Source organism: Callospermophilus lateralis, chromosome 12, assembly GCF_048772815.1.
Source record: "Callospermophilus lateralis isolate mCalLat2 chromosome 12, mCalLat2.hap1, whole genome shotgun sequence".
NCBI lineage: Eukaryota > Metazoa > Chordata > Mammalia > Rodentia > Sciuridae > Callospermophilus > Callospermophilus lateralis.
Genome location: NC_135316.1, coordinates 83,524,699 through 83,544,308, shown reverse-complemented (window position 1 = coordinate 83,544,308; position 19,610 = coordinate 83,524,699). Strand labels below are relative to the sequence as shown.

General features: G+C 36.0%; 1 protein-coding gene across 11 annotated transcripts in view; it reads right to left on the bottom strand.

Moving 5' to 3' along the window:
- The window catches only part of Stard13 (StAR related lipid transfer domain containing 13), a 481,490-nt gene that overhangs the window by 154,765 nt on the left and 307,115 nt on the right, over positions 1-19,610 (bottom strand). For 2 of the 11 annotated variants that reach the window (XM_076872072.1, XM_076872074.1), the window contains exon 1: positions 11,919-12,170. The exons of the other annotated variants lie outside the window; for them this stretch is intronic. In XM_076872072.1, coding sequence (XP_076728187.1) covers positions 11,919-12,087 — 169 coding nt within the window. In that variant the 5' untranslated portion in view covers positions 12,088-12,170. Of the gene's footprint in view, positions 1-11,918; positions 12,171-19,610 lie in introns of those variants that run through there. 11 annotated transcript variants of the gene reach the window in all.

Sequence of the window (19,610 nt, the reverse complement as noted above, 5' to 3'; positions counted from 1 at the left end):
TTTTTAGTTGTACTTGGACACAATACCTTTATTTTATTTATTTATTTGTATGTGGTGCTGAGATTGAACCCAGTGCCTTGCACGTGTTAGGCAAGCACTCTACCACTGAGCTACAACCCCAGCCCCTTCTTTTTCTTTTTATACCTTATTTAATTTATTTATTTTTAATGTGGTACTGAGGATGGAATCCAGCGTCTCATAAGTGCTAGGCGATGGTTCTACCGCTGAGCCACAACCCCAGCCCCTGAAATAAATTCTTATTGTTTCATTCATTTTGTTTCAGCTTGTGATTGTCTTTTCTTAGTATTCTCTACTAAAAATGGGGATATCCTTTATCTGAAATGCTTGGGACCAAAAGTGTTTTGGATTTCTAATATTTTTTTCAGATTTCAGAATATTTTCATATACATAATTAGACATACTGAAGATGAGGCCCTAGTCTAACACAACATTTATATATGTTTCATATGTACCATCTACATATAGCCAAAAGGCAATTTATACAACATTTTTAGTGTGCCTGTGTGTTGGCTACAACCTTTCACATGAAGTCAGATGTGAAATTTTCCACATTGGTCATCAGGAAGATTCAGATTTTGGAGCATTTCAGATTTCAGATTTTTGGATCAAAGATGCTCAACCTGTACTAATATCTACCTTCAAGGGTTGTTATTAGTATTAAATAAGACAAAAAGATAGAAAAAACTAGCACAGTGCCTGGTAAGCACAAGTACTCTAAAAATTAGCTTCCCTTCTCTTTTTCAATGTAACAAATAAAACTGGAAAATAAACATTTGATTTGATTAGCATTACACGCCGAATTGTGTCTTCTTAAAACTCATGTTGAATTCATAAGTCCTAATACCTTAGAATATGACTATATTTGGAGATGGGTCCTTTAAAGAGGTAATTAATATAAAAAGAGGTCATATGGTTGGACCCTAATGCAATTTTATTGGTATCCTTATAATAAGGCAAGATTAGGACACACACACACACACACACACACACACAAAGAGAGAGAGAAGAAAAACCGTGTGAAGACACGGGGAGAAGACTGTTTTCTATAAGTCAAGGAGAGAGGTCTTAGAAGGAACCAACTCTGCCAACACCTTGTTCTCAGACTTCAGAGAAAACAAATTTCTGTTGTCTAGGCTACTCAGTCTTCGATACTTTGTTATGGGAACCTAACAAATTAATACAGACCATTAAAACATTAGCATGGTCTGCGATCTTAAAGTTATTTTCCATGACTAATAGAATGTGCAACTGTCTTTCTGGAACATCAGTTACAGATTGATCTGCTTACCACTTGCATTACGAAAGAGGAAATTGAAATCCCAAAGACTGATGTGAATTATCCAAGGCCATTCCACATGCCTGTTTAGTGGCCTTCCTACTGTATGTGTTGTCGTCACTGGGAGGGCATAAATGGTTTTCAGATGGCTTTTAAAAGATCACTGTTTGTGGATTTTAAAGAACTGTGCAATTTAAACCAAGTGTTCTATCGATAGAGTCTCATCCACTGCTGGGTAATGATGTTCATCTAAGGCCTGATCTTACCTCTGTCCCACTACTGCTGGCCTTCCAACTCCTCACTCTGACACAGCCCTGTTTCTTCAGCTCCCCACTCAGCTTTAGAATTTACCACTAAGTGATTTCAAAGTCAGGAATACCGAAAATTGTCTCTTAGACTGTTCAGAAGGAGAGGACTAACGTACTTTGCTATTTTTCTAGAGAAGTTAAAACCTGGCCTAAACCCAAAATTTCAAGGCAGTTCAGGACAACTGAGACAGAAACTGCTATCTATAGAAATCCACAATTGAAAAAGGTAATAATAGTTTTCATTACAATTTAAGATTTAAAAAAATTATTTCAAATATTTTGGTGGACACCTTTTGAGGAGATGCACAAAAAATGTGGCATTATTTATGTCTGCCTTAGTAAACATGGGATAGAGTACACAATTTAATTTTCATCTGATGATATCTTGAAGTATCTTATTTACATGGATATGTAATATGTTTTTTCTTGAGTACTCGGTCTGTATGAGGCATTCTGCTAATTATATTCCCTCATCTAATTATATTCGTTAATTATATTCCCTCATCTAATCCTTTTAATAACTCTGGGGTAGTTGCTATTATTAGCTTCATTTTGCCCACATGGGAACCAAGGCTTAGAAATGTTAAATAATGTGACCAGTGTCACTCAGCTGGGAAGATGTGGGACTAGAGTTCAAATACAAGCTGCGTGATTCCAAAACCCTCCAATGGTTCCAAACTGTAGGTGCAGAAAGTTTGGAGTTGAGTTCAATGGATGGTGTCCCTTGTTAAGGTCTGTAAACAAGTCAGGATGGCACCTGGTATTTTGCCAGAGAAATGTTAGAGTCTGTAAACAAGTCTGGATGGCGCCTGGCAAAATGCCAGAGGGAGTGGTTTGTGAAGTAACAAAAGCGAGCCATTAAGTGTGGAGATTCCTTATTGGTTGACTGCTATATCTATTTTATGCTAATTAGATAAGCTGTGTAAAATATATAAATATCGCTCAGATCCTACAATAAAGGGCTCCTATTCCTGCTGCATCAACGTACACAAGTTATTCGTCACCACCCCCCCACCCCCCCCACCCCCCTTATTCTGCTGCAGCCGGACTGCAGCAGTCCCTGGGGCATTCTTTACCCCTGAGGTTATTTGAAAAGGTAATCTTCATCCCTGAGGTTATTTGAAAATGTAAGAAAGTGTATCTTGAAATTTAACCAATATGTTTCAATTATTTGCCCCTAAGAACAGCACAGGTTTCAACATACTACCAACATAACAACTCCTAGAAGACTGTCACAGAAGAAGGCATTAAAAAAAAAAAAAAAAAACCACATGTCTCTATGTCCTATGCTACCATTTCATGAGCAAGCCCATAAACTGGATGCCCTGGCCAGTGATAAAACACAAAAATTTAAATGTGGAGTTCGTTCACACTTGGTGTTAGGACTAACAGAAGAGGAACTCATTGAATGGAATTCCTTCTCAGGTTTCTTGAAGACATCCTGCGAGAATGATTTCCTTTCTTTCTTGCCAAGTTTCCCCACCCTCTCCTTCTTCTAGGAAGCCAGCAATAAAAAAAAAAAAAAAAAAAAAAAAATCTAAGCAGCTTTGTCTGCCTTAGATTTAGAAGGGGAACAGGTGAATTGGAATACTAGTGACAAGGATCTGAATTCACAGGGAAGGAGATTCACAGACCTTCCTACCCACAAGAGAAGAATGGTAGGGAGTTTGATGACTGTGAACCTGTTATACACAACACATGGTTTTACATAAGTCCAATCATTTAGGGCCTCAGGATGGATTTCACTCTCTATTTTGAGAAATGCATTTAGTAGGAAATGTGTTGTGTCCCTCAAAGTGTCTGGGGGAAATTCTTTAAATTTCTGGGTGGAGATGGTTGGCATATCATTAATGCTGGATTGTGAATCTGCTTTAATTCTTATAATAATTTTAAATAGTATAATTTCAGGGTAGTAAATCCATCAGGGGAAATTATGATTTTATAACTATACATACTTTTCCCCATTGTATCATTTGGTGAATATAAATGTATGTGAAATGCTACCATTCACTTATAGACACTGAATACTAACCAAAGGTTCTTGCTATCCATATGTATGATTTTCAGAATTAACCAGGAAGGGGGGAGTTGGAAAGTAGGAAGAGAATGCCTACTTCAGCTCAAAATACTGACATGTAAATTAGGTACTTGGTGACTGCCAAGTTCTGTTTCAGTCTCCCTATAATTTTTTACTGTTGTGTTTTATCAGACTGCTAAGAGAGGCAAAGCAACACAAACTATTTCTATTTTAGTCAGCTCTGCCTTTGTCAGACCTTCAAAACTTGTCAGGATTCCTATACCTTAGGAGAGAAATCATTTGCCAGTCTGGCCAGTTTTTTTGGACTTATATCAACTAATTTCCTTTATCTAACAGCACTAGCATATTCTGTCATTTTAGAGTTATTTTCCAAGTCCTTTATTTTATTTATTTATATGTGATGCTGAGGATTGAATATAGTGCCTCACACTTGCAAGGTGAGCACTCTACCATTGAGCCACAACCTAGCCCTTCCAAGTTCTTCATTTAAGTGCCATTAGATCCTAAGTTGCTCCAAAATAAGAGAATTCACATCTTTTCAAACATTAATGTATAAAATTTCATAGAAACCTGTCCTGCCCTAGATGGTACCATTCCCCAGTGGTAGCTATGGTCTTATGTAACTTTACAACATGAGGACTGGGGCTAGATGGATTGGCCAGTTCTGTGTGCATTCTGTTGTAGCTTTTCAACATTTTGTGAATTACTATCAAAAGCATCGTTCATAATGCAAATGCTCTGCTTCTTTGCCAGCAGGAGGAAAAAATACCTTAATATCTTTGCAGGCCTCCCAGGAATTAATTAATTGCTTATGCAACTCAACCAAACAGATTTTACCAATTAAAATTATCTATATTGGACCAGTTCACTTTATTTCATTGTACTGAGAGGGATTTTACAGAATCAAACACATTTTAGACCATGAAGTCAGAAACTAAATCTAAGCCACATCAATTCCTGAGTTTCAGTGAGTTCACGTCACCTCCGACCAGGGAGGGGGTTGGGACTCCTGAAGGGTTTCCTGCTTCTTTCCTGTGGAAAGTGACTCCACTTCCCAGCAGCCAGGGACTATTCTGAATTAGCTACAGGAATGTCAGACCCCTTCAGAACTTGCCCAGAACTTTAGCTATATAATAAGATAGGTAAATTCAGATCTAGAAAGCAATCATTTATTTCTTCTGGCCCAGATATTTCTTTTTTTCAGGGGCAACTGAATGTTGTAGAGTTTTTTGCATATTTGATTTCATAGTTTTATAATTGTTAAGTGTGTCTATACACTGACTCCTTCAATGTTCTCTCCAACATATGTATAGGGGCTGATTAGAATCTTTATTTGGTTGTTAAGTTTTCATGAAAAGATGACGATCTTGCTTTTAACCAGTTGCCATCTTTAAAAACTGAGAATACTTGCAATGTCACTCCCCAAATTACAACTTCAAACTCTACTGCCTAATAATCCTTGCCAGAAATATATTCAAAGTGCATTATCTGAACAAACCAAAGGCCATGCACTCTCCTAAATCAGCATTTCCAAATGTGTTCCCCAGGGAACACTGGTTTTGCAAGATTCATTTCCTGGTATCTAGTGAAAAGTGGTCTCATGATGAAATATACCAATTTAAATAAAATCAAACTACTTTTTGCAGGATTTCTCTTAGTCTTTCCTAAGTGTGAATTTCCAAGAAAGGAAAGAGGATGCAGCATTTCCCAAAATTACTTAACCACAGAAACATTTTCCCTCCTTAATGTCTATCTAGTGGGACTAGTGTTCTGTGAGGCAGACTAAAAAACTCCTTCTAGATGGGCTCCATGCTATTTCTGGGTTTAAGACAGAGAATCAGAGGATTGCATATCTGAAACTCCTTAATTTTACTCATCACACCACCAGATATTTTTACTGAATTATAATTTGTTTTGACGTCCTTACTTCCACCATGAGATGTTATAAGACATAATCAAATGGTATTTGCTGTTGAATTCACTGTAGCAATGACTAGCAGTACCATCCACTACATCTTGTAATATTCTCTTTGGGAGATTTGTATGTGAAATTACTCTTATGTATCAAGTTCTTGGGAGATGTTTCTTCCAAATATGAATTTGTTGGAAAAGGTATGCTGGCAGGATTTTACTTTATGGATCTGGTAAATCTTTCCCTTGACCATGTTTTCCTCATGAGTGAAACTCAAGTTAAATTTGCAGCCTTTTTTGAATAACTATCCAGCATTGTACATTTTATATTTCTCTGTCTTATCTTCTCCTAGTCTTATACATTGACCAACATTTTTCTATTCACTAGATTTATGTTTTTATAATCTTGATGAGTTGTATGTTCTTCTATAAACTGCCTCAAATTCTCTATTGCAAATCAATATATATCTTTACCCACCCTCATATCATATTTCAATTAACCCTAAGGAGACAGCAAATACTTTTTTCATAATCTTTATTTTATTCAAATATATGGACTATAATTTGTGTTCAGGTTTACCTAAGTTCTGCTTGTATATTCTTTGATAGTCTCACCACTGTGTTCTCATAACTAATGAAACTCAGAGACAGGATATATCCTCTTTAATGGTTTGTCTCCATTAAACCCCCACCTGTTTATTTTTCATTATAAGAGGTTTATCAAAGCCCACTTGTTGTTTGCTCTCTTTTAAAATTTATTTGGGGTCATCAATTGATATTGCTAAGACCACTAGTGGTTTGTTTATTTTATTTTTAATTTGTGCTTCCATCTCTGTTCATGTTTAAGTTGCCAAGGAAATGAGGGATTATATAATATAAGAGTTGACCACTGTCCAGAATTTACTAGGAATGAAAGCATTCACTGTGGGAGGGAAAAGGAGAAAAATGAATCTCCATTCACTTAAACCAATGTTGCAGATTCCAAATTTGGCAACTGCCTATATCTAGGATGTATATTTATAAAATCAGAGCTAATAAAAGCAGTGACATAGAACTATTGAACCATCAGTTTGGTTAATGTGAAAATCTCAAGTTTTGTGTACTTATAAGCATATTGCTCTTCTGCTAATTTTCTTCTAGGACTTGTTTCTTGGCTGCTCACAGTTTCATTGTGAATAACTTTCAACTGTTATTCAAAGTTCATTGACTTAATTCATTTAACAGATTTTCCTGTATCTTTGGTTAAACAGTATCCTTTCTGAACAGGCCCTTCAGTCACCAACACTGAATAGAATGAGACTCTTGATTCATAAAATGTGAACTTATGACAGTCACCACTTAAAAACAAAAAGAACTTGAGCAATACTTGACTGGTACAGTCTCAGCCTGTTTTCAGCATTCCATTTGTTTTTCTGCCAGTGTATTCACCCTCTTGTTGTGAAAGTTAGTTGGGTAAGAAAGTACTAAACATAGAGAAAGGGCAATTCCAAAAGAACAAATGATAGCTTAATTTAGGCTGACGCTACCCAGTTGTTGGGGGTCTCACCAGGGATGGGCAACATTCACCACTTAGGTTGGGCAAATTCTCAAAATGCCATTTGACAGAGTAATGGGAGAGAATATGTCAGTAGTGCCTACTTGCCTTAGCTGAGGACATAGAAAAAGAAGCATATTCTACTCTAGTGCAGTTGCTGTATCTATTTAAAGATCGTCTCAGATTAAAAAAAAAAAAAGCTAATGAAAATGAGAGTGCCCTGAGACAGAATGGTTTCCACAAGTTTCTTTATAATTACAGTAATACTGACATTTATGTAATCCACAAGACTGGACTTTCTAACATTCCTATCATGTGAACAATGAGAGTATTACACAGGCATCAAAGAAGCAGGTTCAGGTAACTGATGAATAACATAATAAGGAAAATATACATAAAAACTGTCTTTTTTCATAAGGTTATAGCTGCAATCAAAGAATTCTAGAATTTCAGAGATGATGAGTACTTTAGAGATGGTTTAATCCAAGACTTTAAGAAAAAAGTTTCAGAGAAGTTGTGATATTCTGTCACATAATAAATTAGTAGCAGGAGTAGAACAAAAACCTGACTTTCACTTTACCATTTCTTTGACAAACTGTAGAAAATTGGAAGCCACTAATTGATTTCATGTAATAAAACTGTTCTGTTTCCTTTGTAGTTTTTTTTTAAGTTAGGTTAAGTTTACCTTGTTTCTATGCTTATTCAAGGAGTACTGACTTAACAACAGAGAAAATTCCACAGCACAAGAACCAGTGCAATCACAGTCCATCTATTTCATCAAGAAATGAGGTCCAGTGAAGTTGTGGAACTTGCCATCGTAAAGAATGAGAAAATGTCTACATGTTCTGGATCCCTGTCTCCTTCTTCCAGCTTCTACTTTCTAATAAAGTGGAATTTAGTGCATTCTGACACACATCATGCTGTTTTCTAAGCATAAAAAATAAAAGTAAAAGTTTAACTGATACTTAATTTCTTCATAAAGAAAGCAATCACATTTATGTCTCTACTTGGATTTAGATTTCTCAAATTATGTGTGTGAATGTTAGACATTAAACATGGTGTTCCTGTACCAGTAGATCACAACCCTTAAAAATCCAGTTCTTCCACTCACACCCATTAATTAGGACATCTACTAACTATCATAAAGACTCAGAAATATGGTATAGATATACAATGAAGTATTATTTGCCTTAAAAGGGAAATTAATCCTGTCAAAATGCTACAACAAAGATGAACCTCAAGGACATTATGCTAAATGAAATAAACTGGTCATGAAAAGAAATGCTGTATGATTCCATTTATATGAGTTACCTAGAGTTGACAAATTCATAGAGATACAAAGTACAATGGTGGTTACCAGGGGCTGGGAAGAGGGAGGTATAAGGAGCTACTTTTTAAAGGATTTAGAGTTTCAGTTTTGTAAGATGAAAAGAGTTATGGAGTTGGATGGTGGTGATGCTTGCAAAAAATTATGAATTATGAGTATATTCAGTATCATTGAACTGTACACTTGAAAATGGTTAAGATGGCAAATTTGGGGCTCAAATTGTAGCTCAGTGGTAGAGTGCTCGTCTTGCATGTATGAGGCACTGGGTTCGATCCTCAGCACCACATAAAAATAAAAAAATAAAGGTATCATGTTCATCTACAACTAAAAACAATTAAAAAAACTTTAAACAAAGATGGAAAATTTAATAGAAAAAAATCTAATTCTTTCTTATCATGGACTAACATGTTCCTCCTCCACCCACTTAGCATCGTCTCTCTTCTATATTCCCAAGTGTCTGTCCATGAGGGAAATAAGGACCATTATTATTTCCCTTCTTTCTCTCTCTCTCTCTCTCTCTCTCTCTCTCTCTCTCTCTCTCTCTCTCTCTCTCTCTCTCTCTCCCTGCAATAATTTCCTTATTGACTCAATCAAAGAATGTGGGGGTTGGAATTAAGGACAGTATGACTTCTGACACACTTTCACTCTGCAATATATCACTTTATTTTAAAGATCTCTTTACTTAATAAACAACAGAACAACAAGACAAAAAGCTTACAGATATGATGTGCATATATTTTGGAATGTACCTGAAGATGAGCACGTTTAGATTCATCCTGGGTTTGGGTAACTAATTCTGATCCTATGCATCATCAAAGAGTCCTTTATTTATCCTCCTTGTTTTTCCTCCCCATGAGTGTATCTGCTGTTGAATCATGTCCATGCCATTCAGTGATTATATCACTACAATGAGGTCACTGGGGAGCAACTTACTCCTGTTTGCACTGTTCCCACCAGTCATGAGAAATTATAAGTAGTGATGGCCAAAATTATATTAGAATAGTGCTAAATTTTCTTTGAAAGATGTAAAGCAGAGTAAAATGATAGCCACAATCAGTAAAAATGCTTAAATTTTTACTGATGTGGCTATCATTTCCAGATATTAATACAGGTACTACAAAAATAATGTTATTATTAATTTAATATGCACTTGATAAACCTTAAGTGAAAGATTAGATCATTGGTAAAACAACTTGACACCTTGTACCAGTGGGTACTAACTAATCAAGAAATTACATAGCTCTTTGTTCCCACTAAAGAAATAAAACCAACCTGGAAACTTTATAATAAATGACCAATTTTGGTTCTGTAATATGATTCATTGCTGTCTCCTGAGTAAAAAGCCTAAATGGCCTTTGATATATTATATTATCCAAAATTCAATCATAGGTTGTTTAGCATTCATTATAAAAACTGTCGAATGTACATTAGATCATAGGCGTTAGACCTGTATTCAAATACCAGCTCTTATAATGTGATCTTGGACAAGTTAATTGAACTACATATATCTCTGGATTTATCACTTCTAAAATGGGTATAATAGAATTTAATTATAAGGAATGTTCAAGGAAAAAATAAATTAAAATTTATAGAAAGCTCTCATAGCAGCACCTGGTAAATTGTGAATATTCAAATATTCTTTATTATGACAGAAAACCAGTCTTACATTTACAATATATTATATAGTAAACTCAATAATGTCTGTTTGCTTTTGCTTTCTGTCTTACTAAACCACAATATGATATTAACAAATGATGATTTCTGAGTCACCAAATTGTTGGCATTCTTTCATGCTTCCCTATGATCTTGTCCAGCCCTTTAAATTTTTAGGTATTCATTGGCTTCAAAAATTCCATTGCTCAGTATAAAAAGGTGGGGATGTTTAAATTTTCTAGTTAGAAAAAATGAAACATAGAGTGCCCATGTCTGTGTGAGAGTGCATTTTCAGTGATAATGAAAGTGTTCAGATCTTCAAATTTTTAATGGCAAAACAACCCTCAGCCAAAAAGAACATAAATAATTTCTTAATGAAATCAATTATTACGAATACATCTAAGATGGTCTTCAAAGAACTTTCACTGAATTCTATGTGATATTTCTAAGATAATATGCTCTTCATATGCATGCTAAGGAACATTTATAGATTATAGATGATAGTTTACCATCAAACATTTATTAAACCCTTTGTCCATAAAGATGATAGCATCTGGAAAAGCACCATTGTAAGACACTTCCAAAGCTAAAATGGAGCTGTTTTTTATTCTAAGCCTAATGTATTTTTAAATCAAACCACAGGGAAATACTTTTGTTTCTATTCAATCAAGACCTGCACACAGAGTTTATGGAATGACATAATATCCTTCCTGAAATCAGACCGGTATGTAGGACCAGTATCCTTCACACATAACCAGTTCCTGAACCTTTACAAACAAATCACAATTTCCAAGGAAACAATCTCATCAAATGTTGCTCACTAGAATACATATTGTTCCTCCTGGAAATATTACAATAAGATTTTTGCAATTACAAATTTCAACTTCCCCTCTAAAATTCAATATAAACTTACGTTCATTTATTGAAATGGAAACAGTAATTTTATAATGGCTCTAGAAAGTCCTGATAAAATCATATACTACCAAAAGAATAATTAGTTTTATTAGTCCAGGAGGGGGTAGTTATTAACTAATTGTGCATTTGTGTTTTAAATCAGCACCAGTTAGAGGCTTAACTTTCTATCCTATAAGGAGTATGTTTTGTTTTATTGGGGGGGGTATTAAGTTTTAGAAATGCCCAAGCTTCAAGGTTGTTTTCTCCCCACAAGAATTTTAAAAAATAAAAAAAAAAAATCTAGCAGCTTATAATCAGTATTCTCTCCTCTGTGCCTGAGGAAGCTAATGTTTCTGTGTGCAGGTCACAGGATTTATTTTGAAGTGAACAAACACATTTATCCTTTACCAGAAAAACAATATCAAAAGATCAGTGGCAACTCCTGACATAAACATACAAACAGGAAGAGAATATGATTCTAGTTGTCAGCCCAGTGGCTTTAAGAATAGATTTTTTACTTTCCCCTCTTAACTGAAGATGTTATAAGAACTCTGGGCAGGGTGGACATTTAGTCCCCTGTCTTCTCCCTTAATTAAATAAACAAGTGTCCACGTTTTAAATGTGGCCAGTGTGAGGAACCCGCAGAAAGCTCCAAAAACAAACACTGAGTAAACCTTTCTCGTTTGTTCTGTAGACACACGTACGTTTTGGAATTTATGATTCACTGTCCCACCGTGAAGTTTTTTATGCACTTTATATTGAGTTATGTGGCAGCTAAGAGCTGTCACAGTTTGCTTAAAACTGCAGCTTAAAGTTATTTTTAAAAGTTAAGTGCAGCGTGGCATAGAAATCCATACATTGTAAAGTGAAAACAATAACTCAAAAAACTGGGTTAGCGTGAAACAGAGCCAACAGAAATCAGAATTAGCAACAGCCTTTCACTGCCGGCAACTCACCTTGTTGAATTTTAGTCACTAGCTGATGGCGTGCTAGAATCCGGCTCATCCTGTAAGGAGAGCGTCTTGTAGTTTGATCAAATCGCAAGAACATCTCCTGGCCCTCAGGTGTCATGGAATTTAGATAGTAGCAGCCTGAAGCTGGGGCCCTGGGCACCTGACTGAACATCTCGGCAGATTTTCTATTGCCACCTCAGTCTGCCTGTGGCTGTTTGCAACTGTCCCCAGCCTCGGTCTAAAGGCACCAAGCCCAGGAGAGCTCAACAGACCAAGCGATTTTTAAAAAGAAAAAGGAGTGCCAAAAGCCACAACTCAGAATTCCAATCCCCGGGCCCGCACGTGACTTCCAGGATCCAATCAGAGGACGCGAGAAAACTGGAACCGTTCGCAGTCAGCCCCAAGCCCCGCAGAGAGGCAGGCAGTTCAAGCAGCTTGGATCCCCCACGCAGTGCTAAAAGAGAGTACAAGTATTTGACATGCCTCAGAGCTGACGAAGCACCCAAGCCCAGCACGCACTAGAAGAGTTAAAAGAGAAGAGAAAAAAACAGAAGCCAACAAGCTTTGGGCATAGGAAACCTTTCAGGCTACAAAAGTTAAGAGAAAGTTTCTTGGCTTTATATAAATAATGCTGTTGCAGGCAGGTTAAAAAAAAAAAAAAAGGTAGAAGTGATAAATGTCTTAAGTAAGAAACAATTTCAGGTAAGCACCCATAACTGAGTATAAACTACCAACCTTCATTACAAGGAAATAAATAAAGATTTTTTTCAATGAAAAACAAGCTTTCTACTCCGGGTTTAAGGAATAAATATGCAAGATTTCTGCCCTTCAAGGATGGGACCTGAAGGGCTCTTACAGATAAGACTCAAAAAAGCAAACTATGCAAAGATTATTTATTAAAAGTCCATACATTCTCCTTTACTTTTTCTATTTACCCAATTTTTAATCACCAAGAAGCAAAATATAATGAGGAGTACCTATCACATTTACAACACTGCTAAGAATCACTACACAGTGTGCAAAATACTACAAATATGACTGTTGCCAACCTACTGTACTGTAGATGGACAGAGATGTAACACAAAAGCTTATAATACAAGGCCACATGTGAGAGGTGATTTTAAAAGACAAACACAATGCTAGGTGAGCAATATTATTTCTGACTGGGATGATGATTACCAAGCCAGGCACAGAAGAAAATGTGTGTGTGTGTGTGTGTGTGTGTGTGTGTGTGTGTGTGTGTAATGAAGGTTGGGGAGGGCTTTGCAGGATGGACTATGTCCACAATGTGTGCAGGCTGAGAATCAGAGTGTATGTTTAAGGAAACTGCTAGTAATTCAATTTGGTCATATCCAAGTATCCATGTGGGATAAATTAGAATGCCCTCACCCCATTTTTCCTCTTTACAATTGTTTGATGTAAAGAGAAAAAAGTCCATGGAAAACCTGTCATCAAATTCTGAGCCTGGGTGGAAGAATAAACTTCTTTAATAAAGAAGTATATGGCCAGGTTGTTTTATATTTGGCTGACTCAACCTGAAACATGGCATAATAATGAGAAATTCTCAATTAAAAGTGTAGCACGACTTTGATTAGGACGTCAATTCTTGTTACTGTGGCTCTCTGGTAGCGGTTAGCTTTAATACCTTTCCTGGCTGGAATTTTTGATATCCTGATACTAGAACTTACACTGTCATGGCAATTTTGAACCTTTTCTGATTTACATAAGAGGGGGCAAGTGTTAATTTTCAGGTTGGCATCATATTAGAAAAAAAAAGGTGGATCTCACTGGATCATACTGTGCACTTTCCATTCTTAGGATTTGATCAAAGTTGTTTTTTTTTTTTTGTTCCCCAGCATCCCTTTTAGAAGAGTGAGAGGGATCTAGTGAGTGGTAGGGCAAAAGCATGGACATGAATAGTAGAAAGGTTTAGTACAATATTGCAATATTAGGTGCCTGGAAAGTCCATTAGCTAAGTTCACAGAGTCAGCACTGCCTGCCATTGATCAAGGTGCTTCTATTGTCAGCCACTTTGTGAATATACTTCTGGTTTGGTAGACCAACACTGAGGGCATCCTTGTCATAAACCTTTCATTCAAGCCAGAAACTTGCCAGTTATTGCCTTTTCACTAGGTAGGAGAGAATGGAAGAAGGGTGGACAGTGAAGGAAGAGAAGGACATGGAATTGGGGGACTTTAGACATGTTTCAGGAAGCTAAGCAAAGGAGAGTAAAAGGCAGGAAATAATATGTAGTCACTTTATAGTTGTGAATACACTTAAAAAAAGATTGGCTATTCTCAATGACAATCTTGCAATTCATTGCTTTCTTGGCTGCATTTTAAAAAGTAATCAAATTATGTGATGTGTATGTATGAATATACCACAATAAAACATCCTATTCTGTGTAATTATTATGAACCAATAACAAATTTTTAATTGAGTTGAATGCAACATAAAAAATAAATAGAATGATTCTTCCTGAGAAACACTTTGGTTGCATAATAATGAATATGTCAAAGTCCTAGGACTTATTCTGAAAACATCAAGATCATAAATATGTATACTTTGACATGTAAACAGATGAAATAATATTTCATAGATTGACACAAACTGAATTTAAATTAGAGAAAAAAAGGAATTTTATTCCCTGATTAAAAGAAAGACAATGAGAATAAGCCTAATTTTTCAAAATTAAAAAGAAAAAGCAAAATGTTTTAACAAGAGGATCAAGGAAGAATTATGTATTGAGAACTCTGTCTCCTCATGTCATATATAAGGTCCCAAGTCTTATTTTATGGTTCAATTAGCTTCTACAAATTCATGTGACTGCTCACCATGTTTTGCCATTTTATATTTCCCAAGTAGTATATTTAAAGTAGATAGGTAATATTATTTTCTTATTAGCATTGATACCTTACTTTACGCTAATGTCTTTCCATTGCAATGAAACCTGTATTTTTGTGTGTGTGTAGTCCTGGGTGTTGTACATGTGAAGCAAGCACTCTACTAATTGAGCTAAATCCTAACCCAATCTGTACTCTTTTAATGAATTGTGTGTGTGTGTGTGTGTGTGTGTGTTAAATCATTTAGTATCAGTGGAAGAAAAATTACTACTGGGGTGGGAGTTCTATTCTACTAGAAGCAAAAAGTTGCTGATTACCTCTCTAGGTCTGTCCTCTCCACATATCACAGAATAATTTTACTCAGCACTGCCAACTGAGGTCCTAAGGAAACAGAGAGAGGAAGAGAGTGCCCAAAATATGAGCGAATCTTCCAAGACTGATGCTTTCTCTTTCTTTGTAATTCCCTTAAAATGAAAGAAATGGATGGTGTTAATTTCTGTTTTTCACCTTCCCTAATTTGATTATTGAGAGCAATTTTTACTATTTCAGACACAATAAACAAATGAGTATTAGGAAACAAAGAGAACAAAAAAGGACAAGGGGTGGAAAAAAGTACAGAAAGGAGGTAACAATGTTGAGTACCTTCTGGCCTTATGCTATTTACATTTCATGTATTTAATTAACCTCCACAACAACTCTCGAAAGTACCCTATTTTATGGAAAAGAAAAGTAAGATGCACAGAGGTGAAGCAATGATCCAGGTTATATAGCAAGTGAATATACAGCCTGTGTTGTCTCCAAGCTGATAAAATTTTGACCATTTCCACTATCACATAAGAGAGAGTTGGAAGGTAAATTGTGGCACTGAAAAAGTGCTGAAGAAATTAGATAGGGAAGAAAATTTTGGGAGAATAGATTAAGGATCATCTTAATCCTATTTAGTTGCATGTGATCCTAGAATGCCTAACTGGAAATATGAGTTTGTGATGGCCAAAATACCATGGTGACTGAGTTCTGAGTGTTCCAAGTTAAGAAGAACAGAGCCCACAGCCCTTGAATAATCAGTGACAGCCCCTAAGGAAGAATCCAGAGCTAAGAACTAGAGACTCCATTCTAAAATGAAGCAGGAGCATGCACACCCACAGGCCTGATCCCCACCCTCTTTGACAACTCTTCTTTTGCAGAGTAGGTTCTTTGTCCTGTTTTTTGCACATCCTCAAGGCTAGCTCTACCCATGTCTTGCCTTTTCCATGGCATTCACTCTCAAAGCAAATACTCTAAATACAATCAAAACTCTGATATTTGATTTCTTAATAAAATTTTAAGTATTTAAAATGTGTTCCAATCTTATGATAGATGATCCAAGATTAGTGCTCAGTGGAATCTTGTATAAACATGGCAGAAAGTTAGGAGCACTTTTACAGAAGCCAGGAATGGCTCACTAGTCTTTCATCTGTCTGCATCTCCTTCTACTCCTTCGCACACATTCCAGCCTCCTCAACAGTCAGTCTGTGTGGAGGGAGCCAAGGTAGTGCTGCCAAGTAGGAAAATGTTTGAGATACAACTGGCAGGCAGAAAAATGCAGAACAGATTTGGAGGGCTACTTTTGAAATTACACAAACCCAAGGGATGTGGGTTGATGTCAAAGCCTTTCTGTGGACTTTGAGGCTCAGTTTGGGAGGATTTCCAATAGTTGTGATATGTATGCCTAACTCTGTGCAAAAGAACCTTCTTAACTTGCATGTACTATGAGCCCAACGTAGGTGAGGCAATGATACCAACACTTGCAGCTGTGACCAGGTCCATCTTGACAGGGTTCTGACTAGATCTTCTTCTGATCAGCTCCCCAGTTCTAGACCATGGCTTCCATTTGGAGTCTAGATCTTGTTTCAATATCAGCCCTCTCCACTGTCTTTGGTTAACCTCCCCTTCCTGTCCTTTGTATATGAGCCTCCTAGAACTTATACTCTGCCCTCATACCATCCCCTGGGGACCCAACTATCAATTCAGCTGATATGTTCAGTGATCTGGCCTGGCCTGTTCTGGTACCATGGCCCATACCCAACCATTCCAGCCAAATCAAAATTCTTCAACTTTTCTCAGTTGTTTCACAAGTTTGGAATTGTGTGACTCTCTATTTTTCTATCCATGAGACTCAGTTAAATCCTATTGCCTTTGAAAACATTTTCATGACCGATACAAATTTCTTTATTATTTGTTCCCTGCATATTAACACCTGTAAACAATCACTACACAACACATTAATTAGATTAGACTCTTATACATTCATATGGACTCTATTTGTTCATTACATTTATTATGGGCATATAGTTTTTACATCTTAAATTTAGAAAGGATATAAAACAACTTCTAATATAACCAATCAACTACTATTGGAGTTCCCCTGTGAGTGCAGTTAATTTTCTACCTTCTTATGCAGAGTGTATTATCTCACAGAGAACCTAAAGCTGTTGAAGAAAGTTCTTCCTTGTAATGTCCATCCACGGCCTCTCATTCTGCCATTTGGAATGAGAAAGGACTGTCCTTTGGATGTATGAAGAAGATCAATATGTCTTTTACAAGGATCTTTTTTTGCAATCTAGACATTCCTTTTAATCAAACCATACAACATCTAACTATTACTCAAGCAGATTGCTCTCTTTTGGATCTATTCCAGTTTGCAAATAGTCCTTTGAAAATATGGCACCTATGCTAAATTTAGAGGTCCAGACATGGCCAAGCATGGTAATATACAGTACAGTGTGTGCATACTTCCTGCATTCAGGGTTTTTCACTCTTGAAGATTCAGTTTGGGATTATGGTAGGTTTATTTTAAATTTTATATTTACTTATTAATGAATTCAACATTGGATGAAAGCCTGCACAGCACTTCAGTGTGTATGGAAAATACAATGGTAATAGAATGTGGCCTCTCCCCTCAAGAGATTATTTGTCAGGGAAGACAGAAAAGGACCTCAACACTACACCAGTATTAAGTGATGTGTGGGAGGCTATCTCTGTCTTACAGTTGACCTAAATGGTTAATCTGTGTGGTGTTTATGTATTTTCATAGAATCTGATGTTAGATAAATATTCTCTATTCTGTATTTAACAAATAACTTTTGAACTCAAGAATAGTTCTTTAAACTTACAGGAATTATTGAGATATTTTAAATTCCTGAGTTTCTCCCCCACCCCAAATTTATTTCTACCTTATTCATTTTGATGACTAACAAAAATGCTTATTGTATAAAAAGTGAAAAATAAACAACTGAGTAAATTTGGGTAAAGGTAAAGTAAAGGTAGGAAAAGGATAAAATCCAAGGATGAAATCAGTTTATAGAAATACAAGCCACAGAACCCTGCACATTTGTTGGAGATATGTGAAAATGTGGTTTAAGATTCCTCTGAGACAAAGTAAAAAAGAAATAAGATCTATTACAAAATTCAGTATATCCATAAGATGAAAAATAGATCATGGATTCGAAATAAACATGTCACCAGGTATTGTAACCCAGGGAAGATTTTCCTGGGTCTTCATAAAGAATCAGCATCCTTAGAGATATTGGATATGATAATAAAACGTAACTGTATCCTTCAATAATAGTATATACAACAAAGCATTATTTAGGAAAAATAGCCTCCAAAAATATGACATACATATATGCTATTTTTTTTAAGATAGCCTTGACATGTTCTGGTGCCCTTTTTAAAAAATTATATGTATGAAGACATTATTGGTGTTAATATACTATGTATACAATAAGAGATATGAAAAATTGTGCTCTGTATGTGTAATAAGACTTATAATGCATTCCGCTGTCAAATATGCTATTCTTTATGATATTTTAAACCATGTGTTGGACATCATCATCACTTCTCTGCTTACCACATTGCTTACTTAGACTACCAGAATCTAAACAATCAGATCCCTTCTTACCACTCCCTGTTTTTCACTAGTCTCCTCTCTTGCCTCCTTCACTTTCAGACTTCTCACTGTATGTGCTACTCTTCATCCTGGAATGCTCTCTCTGGAACCCTTTGGAACATTGGCTCTTCAGCTTTTCACATCAGCCTTACTGATCTATTCTTAGGTGGGCCATTCCTGTTCACTTCACCTAAGTGAAAGCAGCATACCATTTATTGCACTTTAGCACTTTTCCAAGTTTGTAATTGCATATCTATTTGATCATTGACCTATGTGTTACTTAGTTGTTGCTTAGACTGTATCTGTTTCATTCAGTTTATACTCAGTGTCTACCCACAAGGTCTGGCACATAGTAAGAAATCAATAATAACTGGTTGAATAAATAATTCAGTGAAGGATTATATGAATTTTTCCAAAGATAAAGTTTAGACTCTCTAGAGTAGTAGATGCAAACATTTTAGGCATTATAAATGTTGTAGTTCATACAATAACTTGGATTGGATAAGGATTGCATGACAGATCATTCAAGGTTTTATCTTCCAGAAAGAGCCTTGAATACACATAGTTTGCTTTGTTGCTTAGTACCAAAAGTATATGCTTTGTCCATCAAACAGAGAAGAGTTTAAATTCTATTGCAAAAACTAGGAAACCTAGAAAGATAAGCAACTTCTTGCTTCACAAAGAGGGGTTAAAAATATATATTTTAAAAATGTAGTTATCTGTCTTATCTTTGCATCTGCCTCAAATTTTATAAGCTTATAAAATTGAACCTCAATGGGCCAGTTACAGAGGCCTTCAACTAACCTTTACAGATGCTCCTTCTGAGAGACCTTAATCCACTGATCTATGCTCTGTAGAACCACTATCCAAACTGATACAGTTCTCTAAGATACCTTGTTTTCTAGTCTGTATGCTTCCATAGCA